The following is a 21,566-nucleotide window of genomic DNA, read 5'->3' as shown; positions in this document are numbered from 1 at the left end:
GAAACTCCTGTCGACGGACGGTCACGTGACGCGGCTTCGTCCAATCGCCTTGAGTGTAATCACAACAGCTCCACGTTTGACAACAAGGCGCTTTTTGTACGTTTCGCAGCGTTGTAAACTTCACGCAGGCAAAGTTTCAGTGAGGGAATAGGCGAGTAAAAAGGTATATAGATAGGGATTTTAAAAAGATTTACTGCGACAAATACCGGGGGAGAAATTGCACAACTGACCAACTGTGTTTAATGTGGTGCAGAAAAAGGCAAACTAGAGCGATTTTGCATTATTTCGGTTTTGTTTGAATAATTCTATACAGAACAACATTTTTAAGGTCAATTTACGAGTGTAAATATATTTTAAAAGCTACTTCTGTCACGCTTAAGATGTTGATTTGATGATTTAATTTGTAAGCCCTGTTAATGTGGTGAAAAGGATTCAGTAAATTCACGCTGGAATCAGTTCATCGTGTTTTATTAGACTGCCATAAACAATAAAAAAAGGAACAATCTTATCTATCTTATCTAAGGGGCCACTGTAGATAACATGCATTGGAAAGTATATACGAATTTTCTAATTTGTTGATGAAACTGGTCTGATAAATAAAATGTAGTTGTTTTTTTTTGCCCGTTTTTTTCTATCTTTGCGCAACACTCCAGTCCAATAGGTGGCGGTAATACACTTTGAAGTGAGTCATCCAACTGCCAACAGTCATCTCCAAAAAAGAAAAAGAAGAAGAAGAAGCAGCCGAAGAAGAAGAGTATGCAGGAAATGAAGAGGTGTAGTTTGTACCGTGTTTACTAGGTTGGTTTTCCTCATGGACATGAAGAGAAAAGTCTGGATTGCTGTGTAACTCGGGGTTACGTGTACGTGTCCTTTGGCGATAGGAGAATCATGGCATGTGCACTTTGTGTCGAAGAGTGTTGAATTCATTATTTGGTGAGTTTGGGGTTTTCTCGTGCGCTAACTAGCCAGGTTTGGTAACAACAATGATTATAAAGCTTCTTCGTCCGAACACAACAACAACAACAACAACAACGACATACAGCAGAACCACGTGTTCACGTTGTCAGCTCCTGTTATTGTCACTCATGCGGACTGTTTGCATCGCTCCTCAGATACTTAGATACTCTGGATGTGTAGAGTCAAAATGTGGACACGCACGGTGGTCCCCTGGAGAACTTTATAAAGACATTACTCTTGAGAGTTAGGTGTTTAGGACCCCTTAACTAGGGGTATAATATACACTCTATGAAGAATAACTTAATTATTTGTTTTGTTGCACCATCAAAAACTAAACCGAGCCCGAAGAGATGTTTTAATGGTAAGAAGTTAGTATGGAAATGCTTTTGAACCGAGGTCAGAGTGGGTCTCCGGCTTGACTGATGATGGGCAAAGTGTCCACACCGAGTCAGATAAACAAGGCTTTAATATTGTCCTTTTTTTTTTTTTACAGGTTTGTCATTACCGACTGAGACATCTTCAGCATAACAGACAGGGAACCGACGCCATCCCTTCAACAGTAAGTGAAAACACTGCATTTTGCACGTTTTTGCATCCATGCGTGTTATCGGTGTTCTTGTGAGCGATCTCAACATATAACTGGACTGATTGGCTGTTCCACTTTCTTCAGCATGATGACATTTTCATTTAGTACGAGCCGATACAACATTGTAGTACTTTGCCTGTTGCACATTACCTGATGTGACAATTAGAATGACCATTTTGGCAAGGATGGATTGAACTCTTTCTGTCTCTGCAGAGCAGACTATTCCCCATTTATTACTTCTTCCAGTTTGGTGATAGAGAAGATTTTCCCACTGATTAGACCTGTGGGCCTTTCAAGGCCAGGCCAAATCTCAGAAGTCCTGTTGTGGCTACAGGTCTTAAAAAACATCCAATGAGAATCACTCGAGCTGTGGAGCTGGAAGCCTCACCTTGGTGATAAAATCCAAACACATGATATGACTAGCTATTTACAGAAGTCTTACTGATAAGAGATAAATCATGGCTATTGGCAATGAATGTGATTGAAGTAGAAAACGTCTTGCTACTTGAGAGTTGGAGAGTTTTTCAGCCAGCAGCCGCTGGCTCTCATCCTTCATCAACACTCCAGTGGTCCTATGAAGGGTGCCTTCAGCTTGCCAACAGAGCCGTGCCTATCTTTGTCTCCCCAGTTTCAAAGGAACCATGAGAAATTGTAGACGTGTCATGCGGAAAGCTTTTAAGAATGTGGATCTGAACTTCTACTTGTCAGACTTCACCAAGTTGGAGAGGATGCCGGAAACCTAGAATCAACCCCAGATGATATACTGGCCGTCTGGCTTTTTAAAACTTTTTTTTTTTTTGCCTTAGCTGGTGACCTAGAAGTGTTTCCAACAGGTTGATAATTTACTTGTGGTGGTGGCTGGTGCTGCATATGATCAATGTGCGTGCAGAGACTGATGCAGTTTAAAGGTCGATAGTGTAACCCAGGCTATGGGTAGAGAAGCCTCTATTCTATATCTCTATCTCTATCTATATCTATATATAGATACAGGAGATCATTCCTGCCGACCGCGATAAGACTGTACAATAACTCACCTCTGGCAAAATCCATCACATAACAATAACACTGTTGATTGTGTTTCTTGGTTGTTTGTATATAATATATATATAGCTATATACTGTACTGTATATACTGTGCATTTTATATTTTTTACTGCTATTTACTGCTATTTTATTGCTTTTCTATTATTCTATTATTATCTTATTGCTTCTGTATGCTGCTGTAGTGAAAAAAATGTCCCCTCGGGGATGAATAAAGTAACTACCTAACCTAACCTAACCTAACCTAACCTATTCCCAACTTGGTTACTACAATGTCCTCAACTCATGTGTGGCCAAAATATTTTGAAACATGTGAAACAGAAGAAAAAGATTAACTGAAGTTGAAGTGCAGTGTTTCCCCTGCCTTTTGGAACCCCAATCTCCCTCTAAGAGACGCACTTCTGGGTCAAAACTTAGTATGTGGCTGCATCGTGTGTGAAACGGTAGATGGCTTTTAATTTGAAATGGAAGTCCCAGCATTTGGCCAACCAACGGTGTAACTATATCACTCACTCATTAACTGACATTTGCTGTTTAGTTCTGGCCCTGCTGTTGTGGTCTAGCTAAAAATATTGTATTTATGTTATTGATATCATTTATTTACACCCATTTCTTGTCACTTCTTAACCAATTGTGAATGAAAAATGCTAAAATGTTACTCCATAGATCACCATTACACCGAGACATACAACTATACATGTCCTTTAGACCTGACGAGACTGACAAACTTGACCAATTGCACAAATGTCTGGCTGACATTAAGGAGTGGATGGCTGACAACTTCCCACAGCTTAATGCAGACAAGAACGAGGTCCTGATCTTAGCTTCAGACAGCGTAGCCACTAAGGTGTCTCAGTGTATTGGATCTCTTTCCTCAGCCATTCAGTCCAACCTTAGAAACCTTAGTGTTATTTTTGACCAATCTATGTCTTTTCAGCCGCATGTCAAATCACTCACCCGTACATGCTTCTTTCACCTCAGAAACATTGCCAAACTACAATCTCTTGTTTTAAAACCGGAACTGGAAATGATCATTCACGCCTTCATATCATCCCGACTGGACTATTGTAACTCCCTTTTCACCTGCGTCAGCAAGTCATCTCTGGACCGTCTACAGCTGGTCCAAAATGTTGCTGCGAGGCTCTTAACCAGGTCAAGTAAAATGACTCACATCACCCCCATTTTATTCTCTCTTCACTGGCTGCCCATCAGGTTCAAGATCCAGTTCAAAATCCTTGTTGTTACTTATAAAGCCCTCCATGGTCAGGCCCTGGAATATATAATTGACCTGCTCCAACATTATACCGCCAGTAGGTCACTTAGGTCTTCTGATCAGAGCTTACTGGCTTTCCCAAGCACCCGTTTGAAAACTAAAGGTGATCGTGCTTTTGAAACGGTTGCTCCAACTCTGTGGAACGCTCTTCCCCCCGACCTACGTTTGGCAGTGTCAGTAGACGCCTTCAAAAGACGTCTGAAGACATATCTTTTCAGATTGGCCTTTGTCTCACCTCTTGATATCTAGTGCTTTTTATTTCAGTGGTCCGTTGTTGTGTACTGTGATTGTAGGTTGCTTTTAATATTGTTGTATTCTGCTATTATTTCTGCTGTGAAGCACTTTGTGACTTTGCCTGTGAAAGGTGCTATATTAGATAAACTTACTTATTTACTTACTTACTCGATTTACAATGAAATCTGATCAGCACACAAACAAACTAACTTTTTTTTCTTTCGTGCTTTTGTAGTGGCCTTCCGACATAGTCGAAAATCAATTAGAGAGGCATATGAGGACCGCTTCTTTCCAATGGATGGAAGAGAGGTAAGGGGAGATGGCTTTGCATGGCCAAAATAGTTTATTAGTTTGACTAAGCTATGATAATTAGTGAGAAGAACTGTTTTTTGTTTTTAATCTTTGTTTCAGATTCAGTTATTGTCTTCTATTGCTGTAATGCAATCTTTTGTAAGTCACCATATACATATTAATGTTGTATCCAATTCTCATCACACTGAGGTCATCCTGTTATCTAGTATGTAAGTTACTCTGTACTCAGGTTTTTGCTCAGGCAAAAGCACTGACATGTCAAATATGATATTTTGTCAATTAAGGTGACAGTTCATCGAGTCGTCAATATTGTTGAAAAGAGGAGTCCTATGCCACGTCCTGGGTTGGACTATGACAGAGGATATAATGAGGACCAGTGGTACGGAGGTCCTCGACAATACCAGGATGCAAGAGGTTGTCACGGTGATGGCAATCATCCACCCAGCGATCGTCGATACTTTGAGGAAAACCCCAACTTTGGAGGCTTTCGCAGAAATTCTTCGCCCCCACGAAATGTAAGGCAAGCTTGGTACGCATGCTTGGATCGATGCGCTAAAATCAGTTTTAGGTTACAGGTTTGATTATTTTTGGCTGATCACAGAGATATAACTGAATGGCATACCACGGTGTATGACTCCAACCTGTGTGTGTGTGTGAGAAAAGTTAACAACTGCATGGCAAGTTGCATTCATTTATTAAGGTGTTTGTGGGCAGATTGCAGATCCCAACAATGTCATGAACAATAGTAGAATGTCACATTTGTATTATTGTCCAGTTAAGGTTATTTGAATTGTGCTTTTGTTTTCAGGAGGGCCTATACCCCCAACAGTATTACGGCAGAGATGATCTGAGGCATCAGTTAGGATCAAGGTAAAAAAAAAATATATTGATTCTTTTTGCCTTTTTCATCCTCATTATGTCAGATTTTCAGTCACTTCAATCAATTCTCTGTGTGATGCATCAAGTTGACACTAGATGTCGGCAGAGTTCTGTCTTTTCAAAAGTGAAGAAAATCAGCTTAATGGAGATTTGATGACTTGTGCGTGGCTTTTAATATCATTGTGAAATGATATATTTCAGCTCAAGCTCTCATATGTAAAATCTGTTGACATTTCTTTTTAATTCTTTACCCAAGAGTAAATACTATAATATTAAAACATATTGTCATGGCAAATGCTGAGGCAGAAAAGTGTTGCTTTTAAAGCATATTTCAAGAATTGATTGACATTAATAATTGAAATTAAATGACACACAAAGCAGCAATTACAACAACAGACAGTCTTCTTTCTCCTGTCACTTCGACATGCCACCAGTTTAGGAGCCCAGGCCTCCCTCTCCAGGAGCCATACCAGGCTAAAGAGGGGGACAAAGGGCACTAGTGTCTACTGACTCAGCCAAACACCCCCCCACCCCACCCCTCTACACACACACACACACACACACACACACACACACACACACACACACACACACACACACACACAACACACACACACTCTTACCCCACCCTGAAAGGAAAAACAGCTGGACCACTCCTTTTCTGTCAAACACACACATCTCAGATACTCAGAGCAGCATATGTTTTTAGCCTCTCTTTTTTATTATTATTTTTTTTTAAGTATTTTCTGAATTCAATTAAAACTTTTATTGGATAATTTCAAGGTACAAATTACCCTAAAATCTATCCACACTGATAATGCTCCATATCAAGTGAGGTGCACACATGTCGATCAAATTATTCATAGTATGTGAAGATGTGCATACCATAAAAGATATATTCCTGTTTATACTGGCCATTAAAGATCTCTTCCTGACATGTTTCCAGTATCAAGTGATTGGAGACAAAATCCAATTTTTACTTCCGTGTAAAAATAAATTCTAAAATTAAACCTGAAGTCCATATGATACTCAGTCTCAGTTAATCAGATCCAAAGTTACAGTCTTTTAAGTAGCAGATTCCCTTTTAATTGTACTGGTGTCTCACACTAGAAAAGACAAAGAAGGCATTCTGTACTGAATGACTGTACATTTTAAAGATTTAATATGGCTAACTTGGTTAACTACCAAAGCTTCATATTAACTTCAGACACATTTTGGTGTCATTTGAAGTCTCGTTGGAGGCAGCATGGGCATCATATTCTTTAATGACACCCGTGTAATGATACTCCTCATCAGAAAGGTATAAATGCAGCGTTTTAGTTTAAGGAAGGTTTGTGCTTCAGCTTCTGCTGTCAGCAGGAAGCTGATTTCTCTCCATCCTGTTGCCCAAACCACGTGGCAGGAAGTCGGATTCTGTCTTCCAGAAGGTTCTACAGTGGCCATTATGACAAGGGACCAAATATAGAACGACTCTGTCAACTCTAGCACAAGACAGAAACTGTAGGTACTGCAGCCTCTGTTAGCCCGAACAGGGCTCGTGCTCATGGAGAGAAAGGTGTATCTTAGTCACTACGAATGAACAGTTTGCTTTTTGCAGTTATCAAAGAAAACAAATGGAATAAAAACCTATTGGTGCTCATTTTTAGGCTTTGTGACTCATCCAACTATAAATTTCTTAGTATATTGACTATTAAGATCAAGAATATTCCCCTGCAATAAAACACAACTCTTGTCATTTTTGTGTGGATGCCTGTCTGATAAATGCTTCATACAGTCTCTCTGGGTTTCTTCATTTGCTCTAAATAAAGTACACAACTTTTTTTTTTTTTTTTTTTTTTTTTTTTTATATATATATATTTTTTTATATAGCCTTCTGAAGTTAGTTTTGTACTCCATGAATGGAAATTGAGTGTTTTGCAAACAGCAGGCTGAGTCCTTGCTACTTCAAACAGGCCTGGAGTCGTAAAAGTTTGAGGCCTTGTTAGACCTGCTTTCTGTTTGAGATGTGGCTTGAGTTCAGGAAGAGGTCATGACAGCCAGGTGCCTTTGGCTTGTTTTTACCTCCGGACCTGAAGGATGTTGTTTGGACACAAGCTTTGAGTTTGAAAAATCCTCAAAACAAGGTGAAACGAACAATGAAGATAAAGTAGTCATGCTAGGGCTATCACATTTTACACACACGCTCAGAAATGACATTACACGGATAAATAACACATTTGGTGGTATTGCTTTTTCACGTCAGTGCCGTATTTGGGCTTGATCATAGCCCCGCATTCAACTGAACATAGATCAGAGTGAGGAAGACCAAAATTGCTCCATCTGTTAGCCAACCGTTGCTTGTGCCAAAGAGGAAGATTGCCTCTATTCCACAAATTGATCAGTGTGCCACAGTGACTCCGCTGAGTCTAAATTCATGTCCTCTTTTATTTATTCTGTTTCCATTATCAATCGGAAGGCATTCACTGATGAATATCCATCGCTTTTTCTTCCTAAACCATTAATATAATGCATTTTGAATGTGCTCTTATTAATTTATTTCTCATGTTTTGCCTGGACTGCTTAATTTGAGTCTGTTTTTTGTTTTTTTTCCCTGTTTTTCAGGAACAGTGGCAGAGCTCCAAATTTCCGCAACAGAGGTGGCGCGTTAGGTCATCCTCAAAGGTCGGTGCAGGACAGAAAAGTCAAGTGCCCTCACATCCATCTAGTATACATTTCAAAACCTAACTCTGTGAGCAGGCAGGTCTTAAAATCTGTTGTCTAATTTTTGATTTTAAAGGAGCAGTCTGTAAGATTTTGTCACATTTAGTGTTGAGCTTGCAAGTTGCAATAAACTGAACACCCCTCGCTTCACATTCAGCTTCCAAGTGTGTAGCAGAATGTACAGTGGTTGTGAAACTCTCAGTTTCTGTTTTGTCCCATCTGGACTGCTGTCAAAACATACCGGGCTCAGTAGAATAAGACAGGCTCCCAATATATGAAGGGCTCCTTCTAAGGTTACAAAAACAAAACGATTCGTAGTGTCTGGTGATTATACACTAATAAAAACATAATTAGGAATATGACATTCAATTTCTGCCAGGACTGACTTCTACACACAGGTCCTTTAAGAAGTGGGGTTTTCAAATCACACTCAATCTATAAGAACATTGAACAGAGGCTTTTGTATTGAGTGACATTCAAACGCACAGGTGACTTACCATTCTTAAACTATTTTGAAAGAAGGTGGTTACCAGTGTGTCTTTTTATAATAGGACACCATTTTTTAAACAACTTGTCACAAAGGATCATCTGGTCTCATCTCGCTCATTAAGGCAGTAAATAGTAAATGGTCTTAGCTCCCATTCACCCACTCACACACCCACACCAGTGGCGGCAAAGCTGCCGTGCGAGGTGCTCGCCTGCCATCGGGAGCAATTTGGGTTCAGTGTCAACCCGCTCCACCTTCTGAGCCACAGCCGCCCCATCAAAGTCTAAAAAGGCATGAAAGCTGAGGCTCCTACTCAACTGAAGCAAAATAACTCAGCCACAAAAAAGACAGCAGATTTAATGCTAATCAGCAGGTGTACCGTTTTTAAGACGTCATTGCACTGTAGATCCCCAAGGCCAGTACGATGTCCATTGTAAAGCACACTTTAAAAAATGTGTTCCTGCCTCCAGCTGCCGTGTAAAGACACCAACGGATAAATACATATTTAAACGTTTTTGTTTTGCCACCACTATTCACCACATCATTTTGCTTTGCAGAAGGTTTTTGAATTGCAAACTTTGGGAGAATTCAGTTGACTTCCAAAATTCTTGATTACTGCTTATCATTATTTCCACAGAGAGGACCGTGACAGGACCGCTCAGCCTGGAGCAACCAAACGGGACCGCTCTTCTCCTGGAAGGAGGGAGGCCCAGCCAACGGTCCGCTCTGGATCAAACCCAAACAATAGGAACTTCTCTCCCGACAGGGACAAAGGCTACACCTACCAGCAGCCACAACAGAAGCGTAAGTATTAACTCGTCTGTGGATGTCAAATAGCTCAGGTTAATGGATTTGAAGAAACTTCACTTACAAAATCACATTATGATCAGCTGAGAGGACTAAAAGCAGGTTTCCCCACACAAGCTGATAATGGTTATTTAATAGTTTGTAGAATATGTTCTGTGTGCTTCACCATATCTGAGCCAGTATGCAGCAACAGTCAGTCCAAGTACAGTTAATGCAACACCACCTTAATTCATATGGCAGATGGTGGGTTCTTATTCTGATGATGTTTTTTAGCCTGAAAACAGTGCGAGAGGAAGCGGAAAAGTCAAACTCGTCTCCATTTCTAAATCCATCGTGCGCTTTCCTCTTGCTCTTGTTTTCCACCTTTGATTTTAAATCTGTTGTACAGATGTAGCAGTAATGGACTTGACCGTCTGACCTGGTGCCCCAAGTGGATAGTATGAAACTGGTGTCATGTCGAAGTGACAAGAGAGAGAAGACTGTCTGTTGTTGTAATTGCTGCATTGTGTGGCATTTAATTCCAATTTCATAGTATGACATCTAATAACAAAGCACCGCTCTGAACTACCTGACACCCTGTGACTGGCCACGGCATGTAAGAAATGCTAGAGAAAAAGTTAATAAAAAGTGATTTGGGAGAATTGAGAATTTACCCTTATCTAAGTTCCTTTGTAATGACAATAATAGAAATCGCTTTCCCATTTCACAAACAGATATGTATGATTAAGATGTCTAAAGGAATAAAGTCTTTCCAGGTGAAGCATCTGTTTTCTGAAGTGCCGTGTAATGTGAGAGTTCAGGGTGTGCTAAAACATGTTAGGATGTTAATTACTCTAACACTACTCACACTTTTAGAGGCTGGGAAAAAAGGATACCCTCGGTTTATTGGGGTGGTTTGGCTTTGGATTCAGATCCTGAACTTCTCTTCAGTGAGAAAGTAGTTAAGATGCCAGATAACGACGTCTTCAAAGTCACATTGGGTTTGCCGTCTCACATAATGTCTTTTGGGACTTTTGCGGCCTTCAGAACTTTAATTAGCAAATCTAAACTAATGTACTGTATAGACTGACTTTTACAATAGCTTGTTTTAAAGTGATCTGACATAAGCAATCTTCTTGATTTGAGGAAAGAAGTGTGGACAGTAATTTCTTCAGGCCTTTGACTTCTAAGATGCATAAACATATTAATGTGTTGAAAGCTTGGCTCAGTGTTGTACCTCCCTTTGAAAAAGCAATAAAGCAGTGAGAAAACAGTTGTACCTCCCAACTCCACTCCCATCTGGGATACTAATCAGGGCAGCAAACCAAAGTCTTCAAAAAGGGGGGTTTGATGATGGGGTATATATATCAGGCTTTGTCAGGCACACAGAGTGTTCTCAATGTGTTTTTACAATAACTTGTCAGTGATGACTCATATTGGCAATTAACAATGTTACAGGTGAGATATATGTTTTCTCAGAAGCAACTTTTTTCTGTTTAACATTAATTTAAGGATGAATATTTACTGATTGGCTTTTCAAATACATGTTAAGTTAACAAGTGTAGCACACAGCCGCTTGCTGGAGCCTGTTTATGGTAGCTTTTGGGAGACAGGTTGGATAGGGTTAGTTAGGATAAATCTAGCTCGGAAATCAAATCTCTGTAATACCCTAACACAATTACAGAAACCAAGTTTCTCATCTACGTGACGTGGGGAGAATTACCAGCTCCCAGCTGAGTTCTGCTGTGATGGACTTTTCCCCAGAGGATGACAGAATCACCTCCGTGCAATTTCATGCTCCAGACAATAAAGCGGTCTGTGTGATTTAAAACAAAATGCTCACTGGATCATTAAACAGTGTCAAAACCAAACTTTTCTAAAATTAATCATCTGAGAAGGAAACCAGTTTAATGCAGCAGTTGGCTCGGAGTCTAGAGGTGAGAACTAATCTGGTCCATAGACTCTGTAAAAAAAAAAAAAAGTGGACATTTTTACTTGGTTTGAAAAATGAGGCCAGTGCGAAAGTGCCATCAACTGTAATACCACGAGGGCCAATAGGGGTTGGCTCTTAGCAGGCTTTGGCTCCATAGACTCTCATTCAAGTCCATACATTTTTTTTTTCATAAATCATGAGCTAAATTCCCTCCTTCTTATCAGTTTTTGGGTGGTCAGTCTGAAAATAATCTCATCGTGAATTAAATATTAGGCGTAAATAAAAAACATATTTTAGGGGGGCGTGTCTCTTTGATTGACAGGCCTGTGGTGCAGTAAGGTTTCTCCTATAGGCGGGTGGGGAGTAATGCCTTTGGGTTCCCAATCAGATCAAATCAAATCCACCTCTTGCTCCTCTCCAACTCGTCCAAATATGCTCACTTCTGGCTCCAAACTGCTCCGAACTAACAAGATGGTGGACGGACGAAAAGTCAAACTCAAAGCTTCATAATGGAGATTCACAAACCAGTGGGTGATGTCACTGTTGGTTGGCGCCTGATCTGTACACAACTACTTCATCACATTATTAAATCAAACCTCTGTGGATGATGGCCGGCTGTTTGCCCCAACTCCAGCTTTGAAGGAACAGCTACAGTATATCAGCTACAGCAGCCTTTGCTTAAGTGGTTCAGTGACATGTCATGTTAACTAGTTTGTTTTAAGCACCCAGCCTTTAAACTGTTGTAAGTCTCAATTCTCTTAACCACAGCATCTGAGGATCCAGCCTGTCTAGTCTGGGGACGCCGTGGTCCTGCTGAGGGACTCAAATTAAGTTTTACCTTGGATCATCACTATGAGAGATTTCCTCACTGAAAACAAACAACTTCGCCCTATTTGTTTTTTTTCTAGACACACTGGAGCCAACAGAGGACAATATTTCAATTTAGGCACAGCTGAACTCCACGACCACTGTTGTGTGGGAGGCTCCAACAAGGGAGTATTAAAAAAACAGATTTATGCTATTCAGCTGCCTCATAACGCTGCGGCCTCACGACTGTTCTCAGTGATAAGTGAATGACTGTTTAGTGCCTCACAGAAGGAAGAAATTGTTACTCCAGGGCATCTTTGAAAAATATTATTTTATGACATTTTGCATAGAGTTAAGGAACATGTGTGGAAAGAGGTGATTAAACTACAACCAAGATCCAGATTTGAACCAGAGATGCTGCATATAATGTGGCATGCGTCCCAGACCACAACCTACCAGGATGTTCTCACAGGGGTTATTTTAATAAAGGAAAATTAAATAAAAGAATGTCATGGTGGCCCTTATGTATTGTTTGAATCACCCTCTTTTTGTCGTTGTCTAACCTCAGTCAGAACTTTTCATTTTCTTTAATTATCTGCGGATAATTGTGTTTTTATTTCCTTACTGTACTTTCATACTTCCTCCACAGATAAGCCCAGTGTGGTGACGAGTCACACTCCCAGCAGCTCTGTGGAGGGTTCTCCTCACAGTTCAGGATCCTCAAAGGTAAAAAACAGAATTTTAGGGCAATCTAAACTCAAGAAATGTGTTGCAGTGAGTAAAATATAATGCCGTAGCACTCCCAAAAAAGACAATTGGAAAATGCTGCATAATGCTGCACACTGTTCATGTCTAATATGGTCTACTCTTTCTTGTGGTTTGATATGGAAGCTGAACAAGGAAATGTTATTTACATTTTTGTATAATTATTGATGACACACCTCTAACCTGGTCAATCCTAAAATAAGCACTTAGATCAGGATAATAATACATAATATAAATAGTAATTTAGAATAAAAATAAAACAAGCATAATTTTTCATAATTGCAATAATTGCCTTTAGGTCTTTAAATTCATTAACATGTATTTGCAGCTGTATTGTTATGCAATGGTTGTGTAACTAACGCGTAAGAGTGAAATATACAGGATATCAATTTGTAGTCATTGTGCCACAAATAGGCAAAACCATCCGTATGTTACTTTAGGAATAATAAATAAAATACTCAGACATTTAGGTTTCCCGATCCTGTAATCAGAGCGTTGAACTCTGTATGGTACCTCATTTGTGTTTGCTGTTGACAAGCGGCATGCATAATGAGACACACGAAAACAAAAACTCAACACCTGTAAGAGAGCAGAGTTGTCTCTATTTGAACCACTTTGAAATCAGAGCCCGTTTCTAAACCTGGTGGCCTCAGCTCTTACCCTTTAACCTTTGGCCTGCCAGGAAAAAACTTCAGCATCTGTAGCGGAGTCGGAGGAGGTGGCGGCTGCCAGCATGGAGCCAAAGCTGACACCAGAGGAAGGCTTCAAGGCTCGCCGGTTGGAGGCCATTAAGGCTAAGGCTCTGGAAATTGAGAAGGTATTAAGACTCGCTTCATGAATTTGCCTCACTTCTGTGAATTCTCATGACTCTTTGTTGTTTATGCTATAATCTGACCAAACCTAGACTGTCTACATTGCTTTTGTTGGGTCTGAACCATCCGCCATTAGTATCACTGTGTTTAATATACTGTAAAATGTATAAGATAGATATAAAGCTGAATTTTCTAAACCAGCCATTCATTTCTTACGTTATTATTTCCTTTAAAAAAAAAACTGGAAAGTCTGGCAGTAAGGTGAGATAGTCTTTCTGTTTTACGATCAAGCTTTGTAGCTCTACCAAGAGCACGCTGTTTTGTGTGTGTCCTTAAGGCACATTGATTTCAAAGACCCTCTCTTCTGATTGGCCGACACTCTTTTTTTAATGACGCATGGCCAGACGAACCACAGGTTTCCTCCAGTCTTGTAGCTTGCTAGCTCTGCGATGCACCGATCACTCAGTGTTTTATTCCCCCGAAAAAGTTGGACAGTTGGTCGTGCTTAGGGCGGGCATATGACAGGAAACAGGATTTTGTGACATCACAAACCTTGCAAAAGTCCAAATGGCACAGTTGCTAAACATGGGCTGTGTGCATTTCTTTGTGGACTGAGCATTTTGACACAGTCTTTATGTAGCACATAGACCTTTCAAAGTGAAAAAACAAATGGAAATCTGAATTTATACAATATTGGACCTTTAAGCAACTTATATCTTGTTTAGCCTTTGTGTTCTAACATGAGGCTGACCCATGATTGACTCTTATATACCACCCCAAACAACCTTTGACGTCCTGGGTCAAAATGATTAGACAGGACATTGGCACAGGTATGGGAATGTGTAAAGCCGTGCCCGACAGTAATAAATAACAAACATACCGAACAGTTTTGTTTGTATAAAATTGTTTTTTGTACACTGTAGCTTTTAAAACGAAGGTTCCTAATGGGTTTACACTACTCTGTGGGAATCCCACATATTACCCTAATCTCGAGGTGGGTTTACGATGCGGCTGACGGTTGATGGGTCGATGTAAAAGTTGCATAAATATATGTTTGCAGGCTACACATAATATTTGAGAAACGGCGTATTAAGAAATATTTTTTGCTGAAGAAAAGGAGGATGAGTCAGCAGAAAAGTCCATAGCATCTGATGTTGTGACGCGTCTTGTGGCCTGCTATTTGGAGTTGCTCTTTTTTTTTTTTTTTTTTTTTTTTTCCCTCCCCTTCATCACTTTGCACTACAGTACCACTTATCTGTTCCCGTTAAAGCAGGGCAGGAATTGCCCTGCAGGATGCAGGCGGCCCACACACAGTGTGGTACATCTCTTGGCATTAGCGCACACATGCTTTACCCTGCCATTTCCAGCTGCTCCTACAGACGTGGTGAGAGGCAGAAACCTCCTGTATGTCTGTACTGTAACATCTGCTGCGGGCGCAGTTAAACACGCATTGATCCATCGCTGTTGTGGATTGCTAATCTGAGGAGATAAGTGGGCAGAGCCGGATCGCAGACTCTTTAAACTGGTTTGAAAGAACTGCTCCAATCTAGTTAGTTTAAAACGAGCTTGTCCAAAAATGAAATGACTCCATCCTACTTTTCATTTTTTTTGTTTTTCCAAAATGGGCGTTTTCAGCAAAGTCTTTCTACATCCCTGTTAGCATGGAGCTCATTCAGTCAGGAATGGATTTGTTACACCAACATAGCTCATTGTTTTTTCAGCCAAGAGCGTGTTGGAATATATACTATCTGCAGGTGTTTCAGAGTTATAAATGAAATCCAGAACCTCAATCAAATTCACTGGCCGTTAACGTCTCCACTGGTTATGACATTGCTTGTCATAACATCTTCCAAGATTTCATTAGCGGCATAATGACCAGCATGTCGGTGTTTTGTAAACCTTCATCACAATACCTTATTCTCCTTTTTTCTAATGCAACAGATGGCCAGCGGAGCAATTTATAATTCTTGAGTCTGACCACAGAACAAATCATGGCCTGTAAAATAACAAAAACATCATAGAAACTTAGGAAATATCCATATTGAAATATCACAATGGAGCTTAGTGCCTGGGAGTGATTTTCAGAGAAGTCCATTCATCATCCTAATCAGCACAAATGAAACGTATCCATTTCAACTATTAGCCCCTCCATTGAGAGGTCCGGTTTGCAGCTTGAGTGATTAAAATGGCTCTTTTAATATCCCCTAATGTGTACCAGCCCTCAAGTCATTACTCTACTTCCCTTATTATGCAGGACCCCTGCCTGCATCAGCGCTCATTTGAACAGAGCCTCACTAAATGTCCACATGAGAGCCGTATGTATAATCTCACTCAAACCCTTAACTTCCCAACCCCCACCCGGCATTGCAGCGCACACTCCTGTCGGTATGTTCACAATTTGGACCTCCACAAACATCCGATTTGGGCAGAAGCCCACTTCTTTCAGGTCCCTCCTTAAGGCCCCTAGTGTTGCAGTTTTTCTCGGGGCTCCGGTCCGTCCTGTGTGGCCCCCGTAGTATCAGGCTTAAAGATCAGCTCATTGCTCTCACTAGGGAGGGAATTTAGGCAGAACCTCCCTGCAAACTTTTCTCACAACATAAAGAGCACGCTCAGGTCAAAAGCACCCTTCCTGTTTGTTCAAGTGACATGGGAGCAGTTTTTTACCAAACAGACGTATTAAGTCACTCCACAATTACTCAGTACTGTAATACATTTATAGTGATGCTGTTCATCTCGCACAAGTTTCCGTGTAGCACATGATAGCTCACAGTGGTGTGTACTTCAGTACCATTGTGGGAACTGTGTTTTTGAGTTCATAGTTCATTGCAAGGACACTTTCTCTCAGCCAATTCTGAAGTGTTTAAAACTGTGTATAGGGGATATAATGAAGTGAAAATGTAATCACTGCCAACAAAGGCGGCAGCCTGGGAAAAGCTTAGGAAGGTTTTGTTTCGAAAGATGGCAAACATAAGCAACCCCAAACTGATTAGTGGGGATTTGTGAGACATGCACCATATGTCGGTGTCTCATTTAAGCCAGCGTTTCCTCTCACGTCTTCCAACCTTCCAAGTTGTTGTTTTTTTTTTTCTTAACAATGTTTACTTTGTGAAACTGTTTCAGAAAGGAGAGCCCTGCTCTTTCAGAGACGGTGGCGTGGAAATCACCTGCAATCTGTGGTGTCTTCAATTAAGACTATTTACAAGTAAATATGCAGAATAGCCTGAGAAGGAGCAGCTCACGCTGCAGGGAGAAGGAGAACTACAATAGTTGAATGAAGTTGACCCTGAGCTTAGCCGGCCACACGTGTCGTGAGTCTCTCGCTTCCTTGTGGTCGCGCTGAAGACTATCATTATGTGGGGGCCGCAAATTCGCTTGACATGATCTGCAGACATTAAAGCGTCTGCCGGAGCCCAAACATCTCCCACAGTCTGGGATATTTCTGTCAGGGTTGTCTTGACTGGCCTTCCCCCCTGCATGTGTGCGCATGTACGATACATGTTGTGATACATGGACGATAAACTGTATCACCGTAATAGTCTTTTTTTTTTTTTTTTTTTTTCACTACCGGTAATATTTGGTATATTTTCCTTGGAGTTGGAGCAAATGCACGTGCTGCGGTGCAGAAGATAGGTTAGAGATGCAGGGATGAACTACTAATCAACGATGTGAACATGCTGTAGCTGGTTCAGCTGCAGATTAGCAGGAGGAGAGAGAGGAATGAAATAAAAAGGAGAACTAAAGAGGCTTGAGGCATCGCTGTTTTTTAACGTCATTGTAATTATCAAGTAGAGCATAGCCAAGCTTTGTGTGTAATTTTACCATTTCATATAACCCTGTTCAGCCTACTCTGCTCACAGTCTAACACACACACACACAGTTGTGCACCTGGGATTTTTTTTTTTTTGTTCTTTTCAACAGATCCTCTCAGTAGCTGTCTTTTTTGGACGTTTGCTTTTTAAACACGGGACCTTTCTTTTGCTTGAAAACAGAGTAAATGGTTCCCATGTGGTGAACTGTTTCCATCCTTATTGTTCCAGACTGAATGTCATATTATTTTTGTGTCTTTGACCTCTTCTGTGTGTTTAAAGCCCCACCCAGCTGAGCTCCCTCTCAGATTTTGACTGCGGTGAATTTTATGCTTTTAAAAATATTGTCGACTTGCACTTGGATTTTCCTCCTGTTCTCCCTCAGTATTGACTGTCAAATACTAAAGTAAATCATACAGTATATTGAAGACACTTTTTTTTCCTGCTCAAAACCTTAATGAAAGGGAAGGTTACGTCTTGTGACAGTGAATTTGTAAATTATCATGTGATCACTGTTCAGATTAATGGATACTCGATCATGAGTCAGCCCAGGCTCTCATTATATCACATGTATCTAGGCAAAGAAACGGCAGTTGTGGGTTTAAATTTCCCCATAACTGACAGAAAGCTGGAATAAAACGTATTTAATCGGCTAACCTCACATTCTGCTCGAGCACGGACACTCATTTCAGTTGACAGGCAGCATTTATCTTTTCAAAGTTACCAAAGCGCTGATGGCCTGTGTTTTATTGCATTTAACAGACTGGTAATAGTAGATGAGATACTGTCAAACTAATTTTTGTTCTACAACTCAGACCCACACAGCCCACATTCCTAAAATGGCTACACGGCCTGAACGTGACACAGATATAGTACCTCTGAGGACACTGCTACTGTTTGATTGAGTCATTCATTTGAAAAAAGTAGGTCACGCCTCCAGACACTTGAGTCAAATTGACAAGAGTGTCTGTCTGATAAATGATTATCAACAGTTCATTCAGGTATAAAAGGTACTAAAAAATGTTGAGGTAAAAATGTGTTTTATGGTCATATGTATATATATATGCTTATTTGTGTGTAGACAAGATCCAATGTTAAATTATTGATCCATTGCTTATAGAGTGGCTGTTTTAAGTCACAGTAAAGTATCCTGTGTGCCCCAGAGACTCTTACTTGAGGCGAGAGGTGACCGGGGCTCAACCCTGGAGGACTCTAATGTCCCATACTCCTCCTTGACAGGCTGGCGTGGCCCTAAACCTCTGAGCGGCTCCAGTGAAGGGCCGTTCATTTAGCCTTTTCTCTCCAGGTGATAAAGAGGTTGTGAGCTTGCACCTGGGACTCTAATAAAGAACTTAACAGCCGTTTTGGGTCGGCAGTAAAATCTGAGAGGGATGTGGGAGCTTGTTGCAATGTGGTGTGAAAGAATGCTACAGCACCACTAACATATTCTGACACCTCGTGTCCCTTTTGTTATGGGCAGGCATGCTCTTGGATAGGCTCACATACACACATTCACACACCTGTTTCATGGAATACACCAATTTGGCAGAGCTGGGTTCATTAAGTTCACAGCAAGGCGTCGGTGCAAGAGTCGGTCTGTAGAATTCAAACAGCTGTCAAATAAAGGGTGCTCTGTTGCGTCTGAGGTCAGTTAACGTATTTGCTCCGTGGCCTGATAAGTGTATCAAATTATAAAGGTACTAATTTTCTCGAATACACTGTTTTTTGTTGTTGTTGCATGTGCATAAGTTACCAATATCCTCACTTACATAATGATTGTGGGATATTCTAACTTCACCTGCAAATCATGTACACTAATATTTACTTCAGGGTACACGCAGTTATTATGAAAAACAAATTTAAAAGAAAAACCTTCATTATTTATTGTGAATCATAAAAATCATTATGTTGCCATTTTCAGAAATGTGATTGAGGCCCAGAATAACAGAGAAACAGGGCTCTATTTGAATAATCTAAGCGCAGCCTAAAGTGCATTTAGGGTGTTTTTAAATCCACTTTTTCTAGCGGTGGATAATCTGAGCGCAAAGTATTGTGCATGTGTTTAAAAGGGGCTGTACAAACTAGCCTCTTAAGTAATCACATACTGTAGATGCATTACGTGTCACATGAAATAACTCCGTTTCGTCTCCCCCTCCCTGTAGTTACCAGGTACACTTGCAGCTCGGCGGATCGCTATGATCACAGCGGATTCGTTAGCGACAGACCTCATTTTAAGACCAACGGAGCCCGCGGACACATTTGGTATATAAACAATGTGGGTGCCGGACGCGAAAATGTCAACTTCATCGGCCTTAAATTAGAAAAGACGCCTGCGTCGCACTTAGCGCAGCCTCGCGCTGTGTGTAAGATGGAGCCCACAGAGTTTCAATGTTCAGCCTTTAAACTAAATGCACAGTAAAGACCTGTAAACATTCAGAGTTCCTCGGCGTCAGAATGATCTATAACGTGACTTTGCTTCTCTACACTGTGTAACTCATTGCATCATGAAGGATATTGGCATTCCTGATGTGATTGTTTCATGTGCAGCATTACAGGCAGGACTGTGAGACATTTCGCACCGTGGTGAATATGCTGGTGGCCAAGGAGCCCAGTTTGGAAAATCTGCTGCAAGCTCCACTGGATAAGAATCTGTTGGAGATGAAAGAGCGCTGCGTAGATGCCCTTAAGAGCTTCGTGAAGGAACTGGACAAGGCAGAAGACCAGCCGGACAAATCAGCATAAACTACAGGTCGAAAAACACTGTGGTGACTATGAACTATACACTTGAACTAAGTGGAAATTGTCCCAGTGAACTGAAGAATTTAACCATTCGATTTTTTTCACTCCCTCCAGGATCAAATAGGCTTGATTTATAAAGGGGGTTCTCTCAATAATGGCAATGAAATTAGCAAAGTTGTATGTGATCTTTATTTTTGTTTGGGTTTTTTTTTTTTTTTTTTTGGGGGGGGGGGGTTTGTTTGGTGAAATTATTGGAATTGGTTCAAATTGCAACTCAAGGAGAAGAAATTGCAATAAACCAAAAAAAACTACTTTCTAACAAAGAAATAATCACATGAAATCACTTCCCCTGATAACAGAAATCACAGACATAGCTGCAAATATTTTATTTTTAATTTTTTGAACTTTTTGAACTCAAGAACCATGAACTCAAAGTTACAAAAAAAGTTCCTGAGTCCTAAAGGTGATGTAGTTTTACAAAACAGTCCGTGACTGCTGTATCGGAAACATACATTTTCTGTAAATAGTGCTTTAAATGACAAAGTGGAAGTGTGATGATTGGGAGCCTAGTTCTTATAATAAGACTACATTTCACACGAACCCCGAACCCACTTCCCGTTTTGCCGTTTTCTCCCGGTCAACCGGCATGTGACTTGTTTTGATCATGACGTTGAAGTGTAATTGAGGACTTACTTTCATTGATAAACCAAAGTTGTTGTTTTTTTTTTGTGTGGAAAGGATTACTGCCTTCAGCAGAGCTTCTACTAAATACTTTTTACTGCAGATCATTCATAGGATTTTTTTTTTTTTTTTTTTCATTGCAAGCTCCCACAAAGATTAGTTGAATACATATGAATTATTTTGATTTACAAGTCATGATATCCTGGAGGCACAGTTTTGGTTTTTTAATTGTATTTTTAGTCAAATAAGAGTGATTTATTTACAAATAATGCACCTTAATAAACAAGACAGGATCACAGGTAAAGGAAGAAGGAAGTATCGACACTACGAACTTAAAATAACTGATGAAATGAATATGCTGTCACAGTCAAAACACCTACAGTATTATGTGTGAAATTGAAAGGGCTGCCTTTCATTCAGTCTTTGGTGATGTGTGGTGAATGTTGCCTCCAGCGGCTACATTTCTTGCTGCGCTGGCTGCAAGTAGAACTGACTCAAAGTTAAACAAATATTTTCCAACCAGTATCGAATGATCCAAAATGGTATGGTGTTTTCCCAGAGTCGTGCTTTTTATTTTATTTTTTTTATACGAAATGACTAAAAGCATTCCATAGTTTATGCATTTTGGTTTTATTTTCAGTTGAAACTCAGCTGTTTGTGAATATCATTTTTAGATTCATAGTTTTGTAAATAAAAGCTGAGGCTTTGAATAAAATGATGTGTCCTGTTCTTTTACAGTACACCCGCTGAATATGTTTGTGCAGGAAAA

General features: G+C 40.3%; 1 protein-coding gene across 1 annotated transcript; it reads left to right on the top strand.

The window, feature by feature from the left end:
• Positions 1-2: 2 nt before the first annotated feature.
• Positions 3-21,537, top strand: LOC138205840 (periphilin-1-like). The gene is made up of 10 exons (XM_069162144.1): positions 3-933; positions 1,451-1,516; positions 4,326-4,399; positions 4,687-4,917; positions 5,211-5,272; positions 7,883-7,942; positions 9,106-9,272; positions 12,644-12,720; positions 13,442-13,576; positions 19,925-21,537. Coding segments are annotated over exons 2-10 (1,002 nt in total). The 5' UTR covers positions 3-933; positions 1,451-1,515; the 3' UTR covers positions 20,120-21,537.
• The last annotated feature ends 29 nt before the right edge of the window (positions 21,538-21,566 follow it).

Source organism: Embiotoca jacksoni, unplaced genomic scaffold (assembly GCF_022577435.1).
Source record: "Embiotoca jacksoni isolate LCO1_2020_lvr unplaced genomic scaffold, fEmbJac1.0.p SCAF_3, whole genome shotgun sequence".
Classification (NCBI taxonomy): domain Eukaryota; kingdom Metazoa; phylum Chordata; class Actinopteri; family Embiotocidae; genus Embiotoca; species Embiotoca jacksoni.
The sequence above is the reverse complement of the archived record's forward strand: the minus strand, read 5'-3'. Positions and strand labels throughout refer to the sequence as shown.

Coding starts and splice junctions, on each gene's coding strand:
- LOC138205840 (XM_069162144.1), top strand. Junction 4,918..5,210: donor ATTCTTCGCCCCCACGAAAT/GTAAGGCAAGCT, acceptor TTTTGTTTTCAG/GAGGGCCTATACCCCCAACA. Junction 13,577..19,924: donor AGGCTCTGGAAATTGAGAAG/GTATTAAGACTC, acceptor TTTCATGTGCAG/CATTACAGGCAGGACTGTGA.